Source organism: Prionailurus bengalensis, chromosome E4, assembly GCF_016509475.1.
Source record: "Prionailurus bengalensis isolate Pbe53 chromosome E4, Fcat_Pben_1.1_paternal_pri, whole genome shotgun sequence".
Taxonomy (NCBI): domain Eukaryota; kingdom Metazoa; phylum Chordata; class Mammalia; order Carnivora; family Felidae; genus Prionailurus; species Prionailurus bengalensis.
In genome coordinates, this window is record NC_057360.1 from 30,495,635 (window position 1) to 30,508,218 (window position 12,584).

At 36.9% G+C, this 12,584-nt stretch overlaps 1 protein-coding gene and 1 pseudogene across 1 annotated transcript in view; one reads left to right on the plus strand and one right to left on the minus strand.

Moving 5' to 3' along the window:
- Positions 1–9: 9 nt before the first annotated feature.
- NSL1 (NSL1 component of MIS12 kinetochore complex) overlaps positions 10–12,584 on the plus strand; it is a 35,869-nt gene continuing 23,294 nt past the window's right edge. The window contains exons 1-4 of the mRNA XM_043569387.1: positions 10–255; positions 3,656–3,731; positions 8,195–8,325; positions 9,900–9,954. Coding sequence (XP_043425322.1) covers positions 22–255; positions 3,656–3,731; positions 8,195–8,325; positions 9,900–9,954 — 496 coding nt within the window. The 5' untranslated portion in view covers positions 10–21. The remainder of the gene's footprint in view (positions 256–3,655; positions 3,732–8,194; positions 8,326–9,899; positions 9,955–12,584) is intronic.
- LOC122476690 lies at positions 9,325–9,420 on the minus strand (annotated as a pseudogene).

Sequence of the window (12,584 nt, forward strand, 5' to 3'; positions counted from 1 at the left end):
CCCGCGATTCAAACAGGAGAAATGGCGCGGGCGTCTGTGTTGGTGGTCCCTTCCCCTCCGAGGGACGTGGAGACAGTGGCCGGGGCGGACGACGGGGCTTCGGTCGCCGCCACCTCCCGAGAGGACTTCCGGGTGCGCTGCACCTCGAAGCGGGCCGTGACGGAAATGCTAGAACTGTGCGGCCGCGTTGTGGAAAAGCTGGGGGACGCGCTGCCAGAGGAGATTCGGGAGCCTGCGCTGCGAGATGTGCAGTGGGTACGGGCCCAGTAGCCATCTCTTGTCTTATCATCCCCTTAACCCGCACCGTCTGAGGGCTCAGAAGGGGCTTACGCCGGGCTTCGCAAAGTTAGCGGTGCCGCCCGCTCGCGTAGAAGCGGCCCGAGAAACGCAAGGGGACGAGATAGATGCTAGTGTCAGCCGGGTATCGTTAATCGCTTAAGGCCGGCGCTGTCCAGTAGAAAAATACCAGGAGCTATGTATGTAACTTGAAATTAAAGGAAGAAAAAATAGGTGAAATTAACTTTAATGATATGTTTCATTTAGCGCGCTCTATCTGTATCCAAGATACCGTTTTAACTTGATGTAATAGAAAATGAACGAGAAATTTCATATTCTTTTGGTAGTACTAAACTTTCCAAATCTGGTGTCTTACATTTAAAGCTCATCTCCTTTCGGACTAGCCACATTTTAAGGCCTCAATAACCACAAAGTGGCAGATGGCTCCCCTATTGGACAGTGCAGACATAGACTCCTGGAAAGGGTAATCCTGGAAATCGGTCAGTCACTAAACTAGGTCTTTCCATTTCCCTGTTTCAGAACTTCATGTAAAGTCCGCGAAAACATTTTCTCTGTAAGTCTAAAGTAGATAAGGAAGGGGTCTTGATTTTAAACTTCAGTGGCCCTCAAAACATTTCCCCTTCCTTTCTCATATTTTGCAAAGCCCTGAAGAAGCTTTTTGGGGGGGGGGAAAGACACAACACATTGAGGGATAGATACCACCTGTCTTCAGGAAGCACACAGTCTATCTGTTGGGGGGAAAAAAGTTCAAAAACTCATTCACACTCTGTGAATGACCACAGTGCAAACAATAAAAAAAAAAGGTTAAATGGAAGAAGGAAGGAACAGTGCCTGGGTAGTGATTCTGTGTTCCAGTTGTGCTACTACCTTCTTGCAAGCAAGGGAACGATAATAGAGACATACCTCAGGACCTTTTTAGCAGTTTTTGGGGAAAGACTGTTTCATTGCATAATGATCTTAGAATTTGTCCCTTTCTAGGAAGTGCTAATGTACTTAGAACATTTACTTTACAGAAAAAAAGGAGCTTGGCTTAACCTATCATACCTTATTTAACGGATGATTAAGTGAATTAGAAGATAAAGATTTGAAGACTTAAACTACCAAGGAATTTATTGTGTTTTATATTAAGAGCAGGTAAAAGGCAGAGGCTTAAGTATGCTGACATATCTCTTTAGCTAAAACCACATAATGTAGTAATGGAAATTCGAAAAAAAAAATTGGATTGGGGCAACCAGGTAGCTGTCAGTCAAGCTTCTGACACTTGATTTCTGCTCCTGTCACAATTTCAGGGCTTGCAAGTTCGAACAGCGCATCAGGCCCTGTGCTGACAATGCGGACCCTGCTTGGGGTTCTCTTTCTCCCTCTCTCTGTCCCTCCCTCGCTTACTCTCTCTCTCTCAAATAAACTTAAAAAAAAGATTAGATTGATATGATTTTGCAATGAAATATATTACAGTTTGTGTTCTGAGATAATCTTTGAATGACCATGTATAAAGTAAGGATTTTAATTTATAAAATCTTTAAAGTGTATTTAACCCATAATTATCAGTCATTATTTGATTTATGCTTATTTTTACTCATACAAAATGTGTAAAATACATTCTCATAGTAACAAAGGCATAAAACAAAAGTCTGAATTCCTCTCCCCTATCCCCCTTCCTTCCTGGAAGTAACTTACTATTATGGAAGGCCTGGAGGGTGTAATCCTTCTATACTGCCCCCCCCCCCACTTTTTTTGTTAATATTTGTTTACTTTTGAGAGAGGGAGAGAGAGAATCCCAGCAGGCTCCACACTTTGGGCACAGAGCTCTTTGGGGTCTGGATCTCACAATGGTGGAATCATGATCTGGCCCCAAATCAGGAGGCAGACGCTTAACTGACTGAGCCACCCAGGCACCCCGTCTATACCTTTTTTGGGTTTTACATCTCTCTCTCTCTCTTTGTTGTTTTAGTTTTTTGTTTTTTACGTTAATAGTGTCATGCTAATAAAGCAGGTTAGCTTTTTTTTTTTCTATCAAATATGTCTTTATTATTTGGCAATGGTTTTTAGAGATATACTTCATTCTTTTTAAGTGTTGCATGATATGGATATAGTATATTTAACCATTTTCCAAATTGTGATTTAGATTTTATTTTCCCCTCAATGTTTCACAATTTCAAATAGTGCTTTCATAAATATTTCTAATGCATTTTTTATGTTTTTTGGGAATAGTTCTTTAGGATACTTTGCTAGAAGTGAAATTGTTAGGTAATAGGGAGTGTGCATTTAAAATTTTAATGATACTATCAAATTCCTTTAGTCCTTTATTTTTTAACGTACACATTTTTAACCTTACAAAAAACAGACTAGTACAGTGGACACCCTTGTATCCATCACCAAATTTAACAGTTACCAAAATCTTGTTACACTTCCTATTTTATTTATTTATTTTTTAAGTAGTTTCCACACCCAAAGTGGGGCTGGAACTCACAACCCTGAGATCAGGAGTCACATGCTCTATAGTCACATGAGCCAGCCAGGTGCCCCATTACACTTCCTATTTTATTTTACTTTTTATTATTTAAAAAAAATTGTTTTTTAAGTTTATTTATTTATTTTGAGAGGGACATATCAGCAGGGGCTGAGAGAGAATCCAAGCAGGCTCTGCACGGTCAGCAAGGAGCCCGATGGGCTCAAACTCACAAACTGCAAGATCACGACCTGAGTGGAAATCAAGAGTCAACTGACTGAGCCACCCAGGTGCCCCTACACTTCCTATTTTATTTTATTTTTGTATATTTGTTTTTAAATGTTTATTTATTTTGAGAGAAAGAGAGAGCACGGGTGCAAGCACGAGAGGGATAGGGAAAGAGGGGGACAGAGGATCCAAAGCAGGCTGTGTGCTGACAGCAGAGAGCCTGGCATGGGGCTCTAACTCACCAATTGTGAGATCTTGACCCTAGCCAAAGTCAGATGCTCAACCAACTGGCCACCCAGGTGCCTCTACACTTCCAGATCTCATGCCATTTCATCTCTGTATATCTCAGTGTACATCTCTAAAAAATAGAGTCCTTTATGAAGTAGAAATTAATTTCACTATCTTTTAGGCATTTCTTCCCTGTTGTTAACACCAACGCTCATTTAGCAGCATATGTAGGTAGTGCTTATCCCTTTGAGATTCAACTGACTCTAAATCAGAGTTAAAATGTAGAAAGAATCAATGACTGATGGAATAGTACTTAATTGAAAAGAATATACTAATAAGCTAATCTACTTTTCTTGATGTTATTTACAAATCTGAAATTCTTACTTTGAAAAATGTTTTAATTCAATATTTAAAGTTATTTTTAGTGACTTGAGTATTGTGAATTTATTTCAGACCTTTGAATCAGCTGTGCAAGAGAATGTCAGCATTAATGGCCAAGCATGGCAGGAAGCTTCAGATAGTTTTATGGGTATGTGTATTAACTTCTTCCTTGTGTCATTTCTGAGTTATTTTTGTAGCTAACTTTATTTCAGATGCTAATTTTAATCCCCATTTTCAGTGTCCCATTTAAAAAATTTCCTTCACTAGGGGGATGGGGGAAGGAAATGAATCTAAAAGACTATGGAAGCCATAAATCTGAAGCAAACAATACAGTAGGTACCTTGATTCTATATATATGCTGTCTGGCATTCTCAACAAGAATCTGATTAATCTTTGAAAGTACCCTTGTTAGTAGTTTACTGGAAAATACTGTACAACTATCTCCAGACAAAAAAACAAAACAAAACAAAAAAAAAAACAGGCCCAGAGAATTTCTGTGATTAATGCCTTATAAATCAAGTTGTAGTTTTACAGGCAATCCTTAGAGTAGATAGTGAAGTACCCTTAGAAGTATGAAGTTAAATTATAAGAGTACCATGTAAAGTATGAGGTAAATATATGGAGAAACCTCCTTAAAGACAGATTATTTTCTTCAAAGAAGATTTGATTGTACTAACTAATGATTTTGACGTATCTGAAGAAATCAAAGTTTTAACAGAAAGTGGTCAGTGTAGGAAGGACAAAATTAGTAGAAAAGGAATGATCTATGTGGGAAGAGAGGCAGAATTTTCCAACAATGTCTGAGAGAAGGACTACCCTGACAAGAGGGTCAGAGTGTCTTGTCTTTCCCCATAGTGATGTTAGAGATGCTGACCAGCATAACTTGGTATCACTGCTGGATATCACTTAATCCAGTTATACTCTTGAGCTGATCGCAAGCCTATCAAGTAACCTCTGTGGTTATAATTTTTCTTCTCAACGTTAAGATAATACTTTGCCCAGAAAATTTCATGTCTAATCCTTGGGATTATTATAGTTATCTCTTCAGAGTCACCGATGTTCACTTTCTGGTTTATATGTTAAAATGGTAAAAGCAGTAACATTAGATTTCCCAAATATCAGAGTGATTGCCAGTTAGTAGGGGAGAGGGGGTGTATCACAATCACCTAAGAGAATTTTCTTTTTTTTTTTTTCTTTTTTTTTTTTTTTTAATTAAAAAAAAATTTTTTTTTCAACGTTTATTTATTTTTGGGACAGAGAGAGACAGAGCATGAACGGGGGAGGGGCAGAGAGAGAGGGAGACACAGAATCGGAAACAGGCTCCAGGCTCCGAGCCATCAGCCCAGAGCCTGACGCGGGGCTCGAACTCCCGGACCGCGAGATCGTGACCTGGCTGAAGTCGGACGCTTAACCGACTGCGCCACCCAGGCGCCCCAAGAGAATTTTCAAACTACACAGCCTTTACTGTATCTTTATCTGACTCTTGTTCTGTGAAGTCACTTTGGAATTGCTTTATTGTTTGCTCCAGGCTGCCTTTAGCAATATGATTCATCAATTTATAGATTAAGATATGTATTTTCTAATAAATTGGCAGCCTAGCTGGAGTATGGTTATTCTTTGTTCCTTTTCCTCCTTACAACTGTGAGGGGAAATAGTTGAGAATACTACAATTTTACCTTCTTTCATGGGCACTTGATAACACCAGGCATTATACCAAATTCTAGGACGTAGATGAGAATACCTGGCCCTTACCATTTAGGAATTCATTGTTAATGGAAGGAAATGGACGAAGAATTACTATGCTGTTTGGGAAGGGGGAGAAGACCTAACAGAGTGGATTGTTATTAAATTAAATGCATTTAATAAATGACAGCATGCTAGATGAAAAGGAGGAAGGACATTTGAAGCAAAGAAAACAGCATACGCAAAGGCACAAAGGAGTGATATGTTTGGAAAATACCAAAAATGAATTGGGGAAACTAATGGCAGATGTGGCCAGATAGATAAATTTGGGCCATATCACAAAGAGCCCTGAGAGTTTGCTGAGAAATTTGCATTTTATCCTGTAGGAAATGGAAAGCCAGTGGAGATTTTTAAAGTAGAATTTACATGAAAAGCTTTGTGTTTTAGAAAGCTACCTGCCTGCTGTGTAGGGGTTGGATTGGAGAAGAGAGAAATTCAAGGCAGGCTGATCTTAGGGAAGTTATTACAGTAGTACAGTAAAAGATGGTGAAGACTTGCCCTAAGTAGGAAAGGAGAGAAAAGGGTTCAAGGGATATTCAGCAGATAGAATTAAAAGGATTTGTATCTGATCTAATACACAGAAGCAGTAAGTAAATTTCACAAAGGAGAGGGTTTTTTTTGTCTGTTTTGTTCACGGGGATCATTTTAGAAATGAGTGGAGAAATGAAAGAATGAATGAATATACAAGTGAAATCAACCTTCTTTCCTCTGTAACTACCCTGAAAGGACTTGATTTTAGGTTTGACCAGGTACATTTAAGAATTAAAGGGGCGCCTGGGTGGCGCAGTCGGTTAAACGTCCGACTTCAGCCAGGTCACGATCTCGCGGTCCGGGAGTTCGAGCCCCGCGTCGGGCTCTGGGCTGATGGCTCAGAGCCTGGAGCCTGTTTCTGATTCTGTGTCTCCCTCTCTCTCTGCCCCTCCCCCGTTCAAGCTCTGTCTCTCTCTGTCCCCAAAATAAATAAACGTTGAAAAAAAAAAAATTAAAAAAAAAAAAAAAGAATTAAAGTGTAAGTTCCTTGAGAGCAGGGGCTCTATTTATTTTTCTTATCATTATATTTCCAACACTTAGCTTGGCACATAGTACCTAGTAAATACTTGTTACATTGGGTGACAAAATCCTCCCTCCTCAAATTGTTTATACATTTCAGTTTTGTAGCTTTATCATTAGGTGGCGCTGAGAAACCACTTTCCTCCTACATAAAAGATTTAGCTGGGGGACTTTTTTTAAACTGTGAAATAGTACATTATTATTTCAGGCTAATGATTGAACTTTTTAAATGGATAAATTAAAATTTAGGGAGGGCTGCCCACTTAAGTGAGTATTCAAAGTAAGCAATGGCTGATTTTCTCATAATACTCTCAAAAGAAGTAATTTAGTTGGACTTAATGAGTATTTGTCACATGAATGAGAGATACCTGATATAGGTCATTAATCTTTACCCAGTATGTATATATATGCTGATATATATCAACAATGTTTGGAAATGTTTCCAAAAATATGTATATTATTATTTCAGACTTCTTAAGGAAGCTTCTACTCAATAAAATAGATACATTTCCAGCATAGACTTTGATACAGCAGAACGCATGTGCTGTAAGGCCAGTTAAGCCAATGGCCTAGCTCTTTAGTATTTTTAACTACTTATTCTTTAAGATGATTTTCTTTTTTTTTTTTTTTTTTTTTTTTAATTTTTTTTCAACGTTTATTTTTGGGACAGAGAGAGACAGAGCATGAACGGGGGAGGGGCAGAGGGAGAGGGAGACACAGAATTGGAAATAGGCTCCAGGCTCTGAGCCTTCAGCCCAGAGCCTGACGCGGGGCTCAAACTCACGGACCGCAAGATCGTGACCTGGCTGAAGTCAGACGCTCAACCGACTGCGCCACCCAGGCGCCCCTAAGATGATTTTCAAAATAAGGTTGATGTACCATCTGCATTCATTTCATCCGGGGTGTCTAATTTTGGGGCTCCGTTTCAGAGGCCTTTGTTGAATCAAAATTTCTGTACTCCTGACAAGGTCCCCATGTGATTTTTCATTCTGCTGAAGTTTGAGAGTCACTATTTTAAAACAGGAAAGCAATGGATAACATAGTTTTAGCTAAATCAAAGAAATTCTAAAGTCACTGTGTCTCTTACTTTTTCTTACTATTTATCCAGTTGTGTCTATTTCAGATTTACCAACTCTATGCTACTGTCACAGCTTTGGTGCAGCACACAATAAACTCAAAACATGTTAGAAACTGTGACATTAAATGCCCTTTACAGTCTAGTTCTTTTGTAATTATATCATCCTTCTTTCCTTATGCTTTATCCTGCAGCCATTTAGAACTTTTAGAATAGTTCCCCAAAACTCTTATGATCTTGCAAATACAGTTTCCTCTGACTAAAATGCTTCTCTCTGTATTTTTTTCCTACATTTTTTTTAATCTAATGGATTTACATTTAGATTTCAAGGCTCAGCTCAAATGTTACTTTCTGTTTAAAGTCTTAAATTCCCCAAGCAGAGTTAGTGTTCCATTGTTCTGTGTCTGAATAGCATTTTGTTCATACCTCTGTTGAATTTATCAAGTTGTTTTGTAGTTTCCTGTTTCTTCCAGTGAACTGTGATCCCTTAGAGAGCAGGGATCACGTTATATTCATCTTTGTATTTTTCTGATTTAGGCCTAGCTTCCCATAGGTGCTCAGTAATTGATTTTTCAACGAGTAAATGAATTAATCACCAAAGTGGGATCATACATTAACTTACCGTATTTGTTTTTCTTAATTATTTTTTGTTTTCTAAATTTAGCTTATCTGTATTACATTACTATATAGAATATAATCAATGTATTTTAAGAAAATTTTTAATATTTTTTCTCTTGAAATAGATTCTGATATCAAAGTACTTGAAGATCAGTTTGATGAAATCATAGTAGATATAGCCACAAAACGTAAGCAGTATCCCAGAAAGATCCTTGAATGTGTCATCAAAACCATAAAAGCAAAACAAGAAATTCTGGTAAGATGATTTATCTTTGAGAGAGTAAATTTTGTGTAATGTCTATTTTACTATAATAAAAAAATTAAAGTATAAGATCTATGTGGCATAAATGACATTTTGTTTTCTTTGCCTTTTCTTCCTCAATTACTACTGTTTGTCTCTTGTAAGATTTTTTCCTATTCTAAGTCATACAGATTTTAAACACAGCTGATTTTAAAATAGAATTTGAAGATGAAAGACTGACAATGACTTTACAATTCTGAGACCAAGAAGGCAAAATAAATTTATCTTTTAAGCCTTTTCTTTCTGTGTGTCGTTTGTGTTTGCATATTATTTGTGTATGTTTATATATTTTGGAAGACCCTTTAGTTAAACTGATGATGAAGGTTGAGTACCTGTTCATAACACCGAAATTTGCTTTCTGAATTGTGTGTAATTTGTTTTGCTCCGAAAGTCATGATGGGACGAGGGTAGGTTTGCTGGGAATGCCATTGCCTCTGGAGTGCGAAATACGTGTTGCTTTAGATTATGTTATACTGTTTGTCATTAATTTTTGAAATTAGCATACTCTCACGTATAAATCTTCTTGTTAATTTTTTTGTCAGGAATTGTTTTAGACAGTAAAGATGGTTACTTTACCTAAAACTTTTAGTCATTATTCCATGAGAAAAAATAGAAGCAGAATTTTTCATTTATTTTCTGCTATAACAGTTCTCAAAGGAATACCCTACTCCATTCCCCCCCACTGCTTTTTAGTGTTTCCTAGGGAAAACATTCAAAATGTATTTACTTTCTCTCTCCCTACTACTACCCTCTTCTTTCCTGGAAAGAAACCTAGTAATCAGTATTGCATACAAGAGAGAAAGTTAGCAGGCCTGGGTGAAATGGAAGTTTAAAAACTGATGAAAAATGGATGGATGGGGTAAGGATACTAAAGACAGCTCTTTTAGAAAACATTTTTGTCTCCTGCTGGCTTTGGACAGGAGTAAGGCGGAACATTTTCCTTTTTCTTTTTGCTGAATTGTGGATCCTGTTCTGTGTCATCCTTGTGCAAGGGCCGTGCTAGTTTTCTGTATTCTTCCAGTTTTAGTATATGTGCTGCCGAAGCCAGCAGGTGGGTCCTGTTTCTGTACTTCGCTCTTAGCAGTCCCAGCGTATCAAAAGGTGTGTAGGCTTTAGTGTGCTGACATGGTAGCGTGAAACAGAGTTGCTGTGGACATAGGAGCTCTGAGTCCCAGACGCCTTAAAAGGAACTTTTGAAAAACAGTCTGTCCGTAATTTGGAGACTACCTTGTCCTTTAAATCCAAAATCCAGTCTCCGTGCCTTTAATTTGCTTGTTCGCTTTTCTTCGGCGTTTTTAATGGTGCTATTTCTTAGTGTACGCAGTAGGTGGCGCTACTATAAAAGACTTAGTTTGTAATTCAGACTTCCTTTGAACTTTTCGCCTCTCCAGCAGATTTCAGCATCTCTCCCCCAGCCCAAAAAAAAGAAGGATTCTACTGACTAATAGTATATGTGCTTACATTCGCTGAAGGAAATGTTTATATGAAGGATTAAACGATTAAATCTGTTTAATTTATATTGTGTTTAGAAGCAGTACCACCCTGTTGTACATCCATTGGACCTAAAATATGACCCTGATCCAGGTGAGTCAGTGTTCATTTGTGGTACAAGTGAAGCATCGCATGTAATTTTTATGAGTCCCTGATACTCTTTTAAAGGTGTCAGCGTGAGAGCATCTTCCCTTTGATGCTCTCACTACCAGTCATCTGTGTTTAGCTCTTCACCTAAGATTATGAGAGCTTGCTCCAAACATACTGACTCAGGATCTCCAGGAATATCTGAATTTGTGTCTGAATTTGTATAAAGCTCTCCCTTGACCTAGACTATTATAAAACCTTTTCAATCTCTAACTTCTATTGTAATACCCTCCCATTTCTAGCTGCTACTATACTATCCATTCTTTGAATTACAGCTAAAGTTATACTATTAAAGTTTCGTAGTGTCACTTCCCACGGTGATAACCATCATTGGTTTCTCATCATTTACAAAATAAAATCCAATAAAAATATAATGTTGAACTTAAGAGATATGCATACTTGATACACCTTTGAACTCAACTCTGTTTCCATTTAGATGCATCCTTTAAAACACAGAGAAATAAAATTGATACAAATTTATGTAAATTTAGCAATAGAATTTGCATTGCTAAAAATGTGGATCTATATATTTTTTTAAATGCTGTATTCTTACATTTAAAAATTTGAAAAGATTTTCCTAAGAGACCTTTTGGTATTTTCCTTTGGCATTCAGAAGTACCATTTCTGAACTATTAGAAAAACAGTTAAGACCTTGATTTATTTGTATGGGCTATTTATAAACTTACGGCTTTGAGTAGTTAATCTTTGTCAAATTGTGCACCACTTTCTAACATGTCCCCTACCGCTCCTAAACCTCCTAAAGCCAATGAGATAAACCAAGAAGGGGATGTACAAGTGTAAACATACTCTGAAGTTTGTTAAAATCACAGCATTCACTGTGTTTGACAAATAAAAATTAACCTGGGACCTAATGCTTAATTGTCATGGCTCACTAAAAAGGGTAAGTTGGCAAAATGCAGTGGTTGACATATGCTTGTTTTGAACAACGTAAAAATAATAATTGATACCTGTGATATCATAATTACCCAAGTATTACTTTTTTTTTTTTAATGTAAACTCTGTGCTTAACATGGGGCTCAAACTTAGGACCCCAAGATCAGGAGTCACATGTTCTACTGACTGAGCCCCCCCAAGTATTACTTTTTAGATATAGTTAATTTTCCTCTAAAGAAATTTGTAACCTTTTATCTTAAGAGGGAAAACAAATTTACTTAAATGATCTTTTGAAGGTCTATGTGATTTTATTCCTACCATTCCAGTTATGTAGTACTAGTGGAAAATATCCTCTGTATCATATGATTCTGACTTCAGAATTAAGCAGAGGAATAATTAGAATCTGTGTTTTGGATAAATTTTGAGATTTTGTCATTCTACATTTTCATAATATTTATAAACTTAGAGTAGCATAAGTTCTTTAAGCATAGCAAAATTAACTTACAGTTTTATTAACTGTATATTTTGGGGCAAGTCCCTTGATTTCTTTAACCTCAGTTTCTTTATGGTGAGTTCTACATTTGGAGCCTGATGCTTTAGGTGTTAATTCCAGCTCTGTCACTAAATATTGTAGCATTGTTCTGCCTACTTGTTGAGGTTGTATTATCAATCACAAGAGATGAGGAGTTCTATAATATAGAACTAAAATACATAAGTACAAGTTTGTAAAGAAATACGATATAATAATAACCTTATTATAAATCCCATCATTTATAGTGGCATACCTTATGATACTGTGTAGCTTATAATACATCAAACTGGTAAAATCATGCAAAATTAATTAAAATGGCTTAGGAGGAAAATAGAAAGCATAAATTTGTATAGAACCTAAAAGTCTGAATAAGCTGCATGGGAAAACTTTTATGGGAACTTCTTGAAAGTTTTTTTCTTTTTGTTAGAGTATTAAATGATACTAAATTTATTTGAAAGCTGACTTTTTTTTAAAGTTTATTTATTTTGAGAGAGAGAATGTGAGCAGGGGAAGGGTAGAGAAAGGGAGAGAAGGGGAAAATCCCAAGCAGACTCTGTGCTGTCAGTACAGAGCCTGACGCAGGGCTCAGACTCACAAACTAAGAGATATGACCTGAGCCAAACTTGACAGTCGGACCCTTAACTGACTGAGCCACCCAAATACCCTGGGAAGAGTTGATTTTTTAAAAATTCTTGAAATATTTCAAACATATAGAAAATATGGAATATGACATAACGAACATCTTTGTTGCTACCACCCATATTTAAGGGCTGTTCACATTTTTGCCAAATTTGTTTCAGACCTTTTTAGAAACTAAAAGCTATGGATATAGTTGAAATGTTCTCTTTACTCCCTCATCATCCTATCCTGCCTTCCTCTTACTTTAGAAGTAATCGCTATCTTCAAGCTGAGTGGCTCTTTCCTATCTGTATTTTTATGCTTTTACTTTATGGATGTGTAACCATAAATAATATGTGGCATTTGTTTTTAAATTTTTATATAAATTATATCATACTGATCATATTCTGTAACTTTTCCCCTCTTGACATTGTACATATTCTTGCCCATATTTTGCTAATAATTGTTACCGTAAAGCTTTCTATATGTGTGTATATATATACATATGTATATATATTATATGTATATGTAT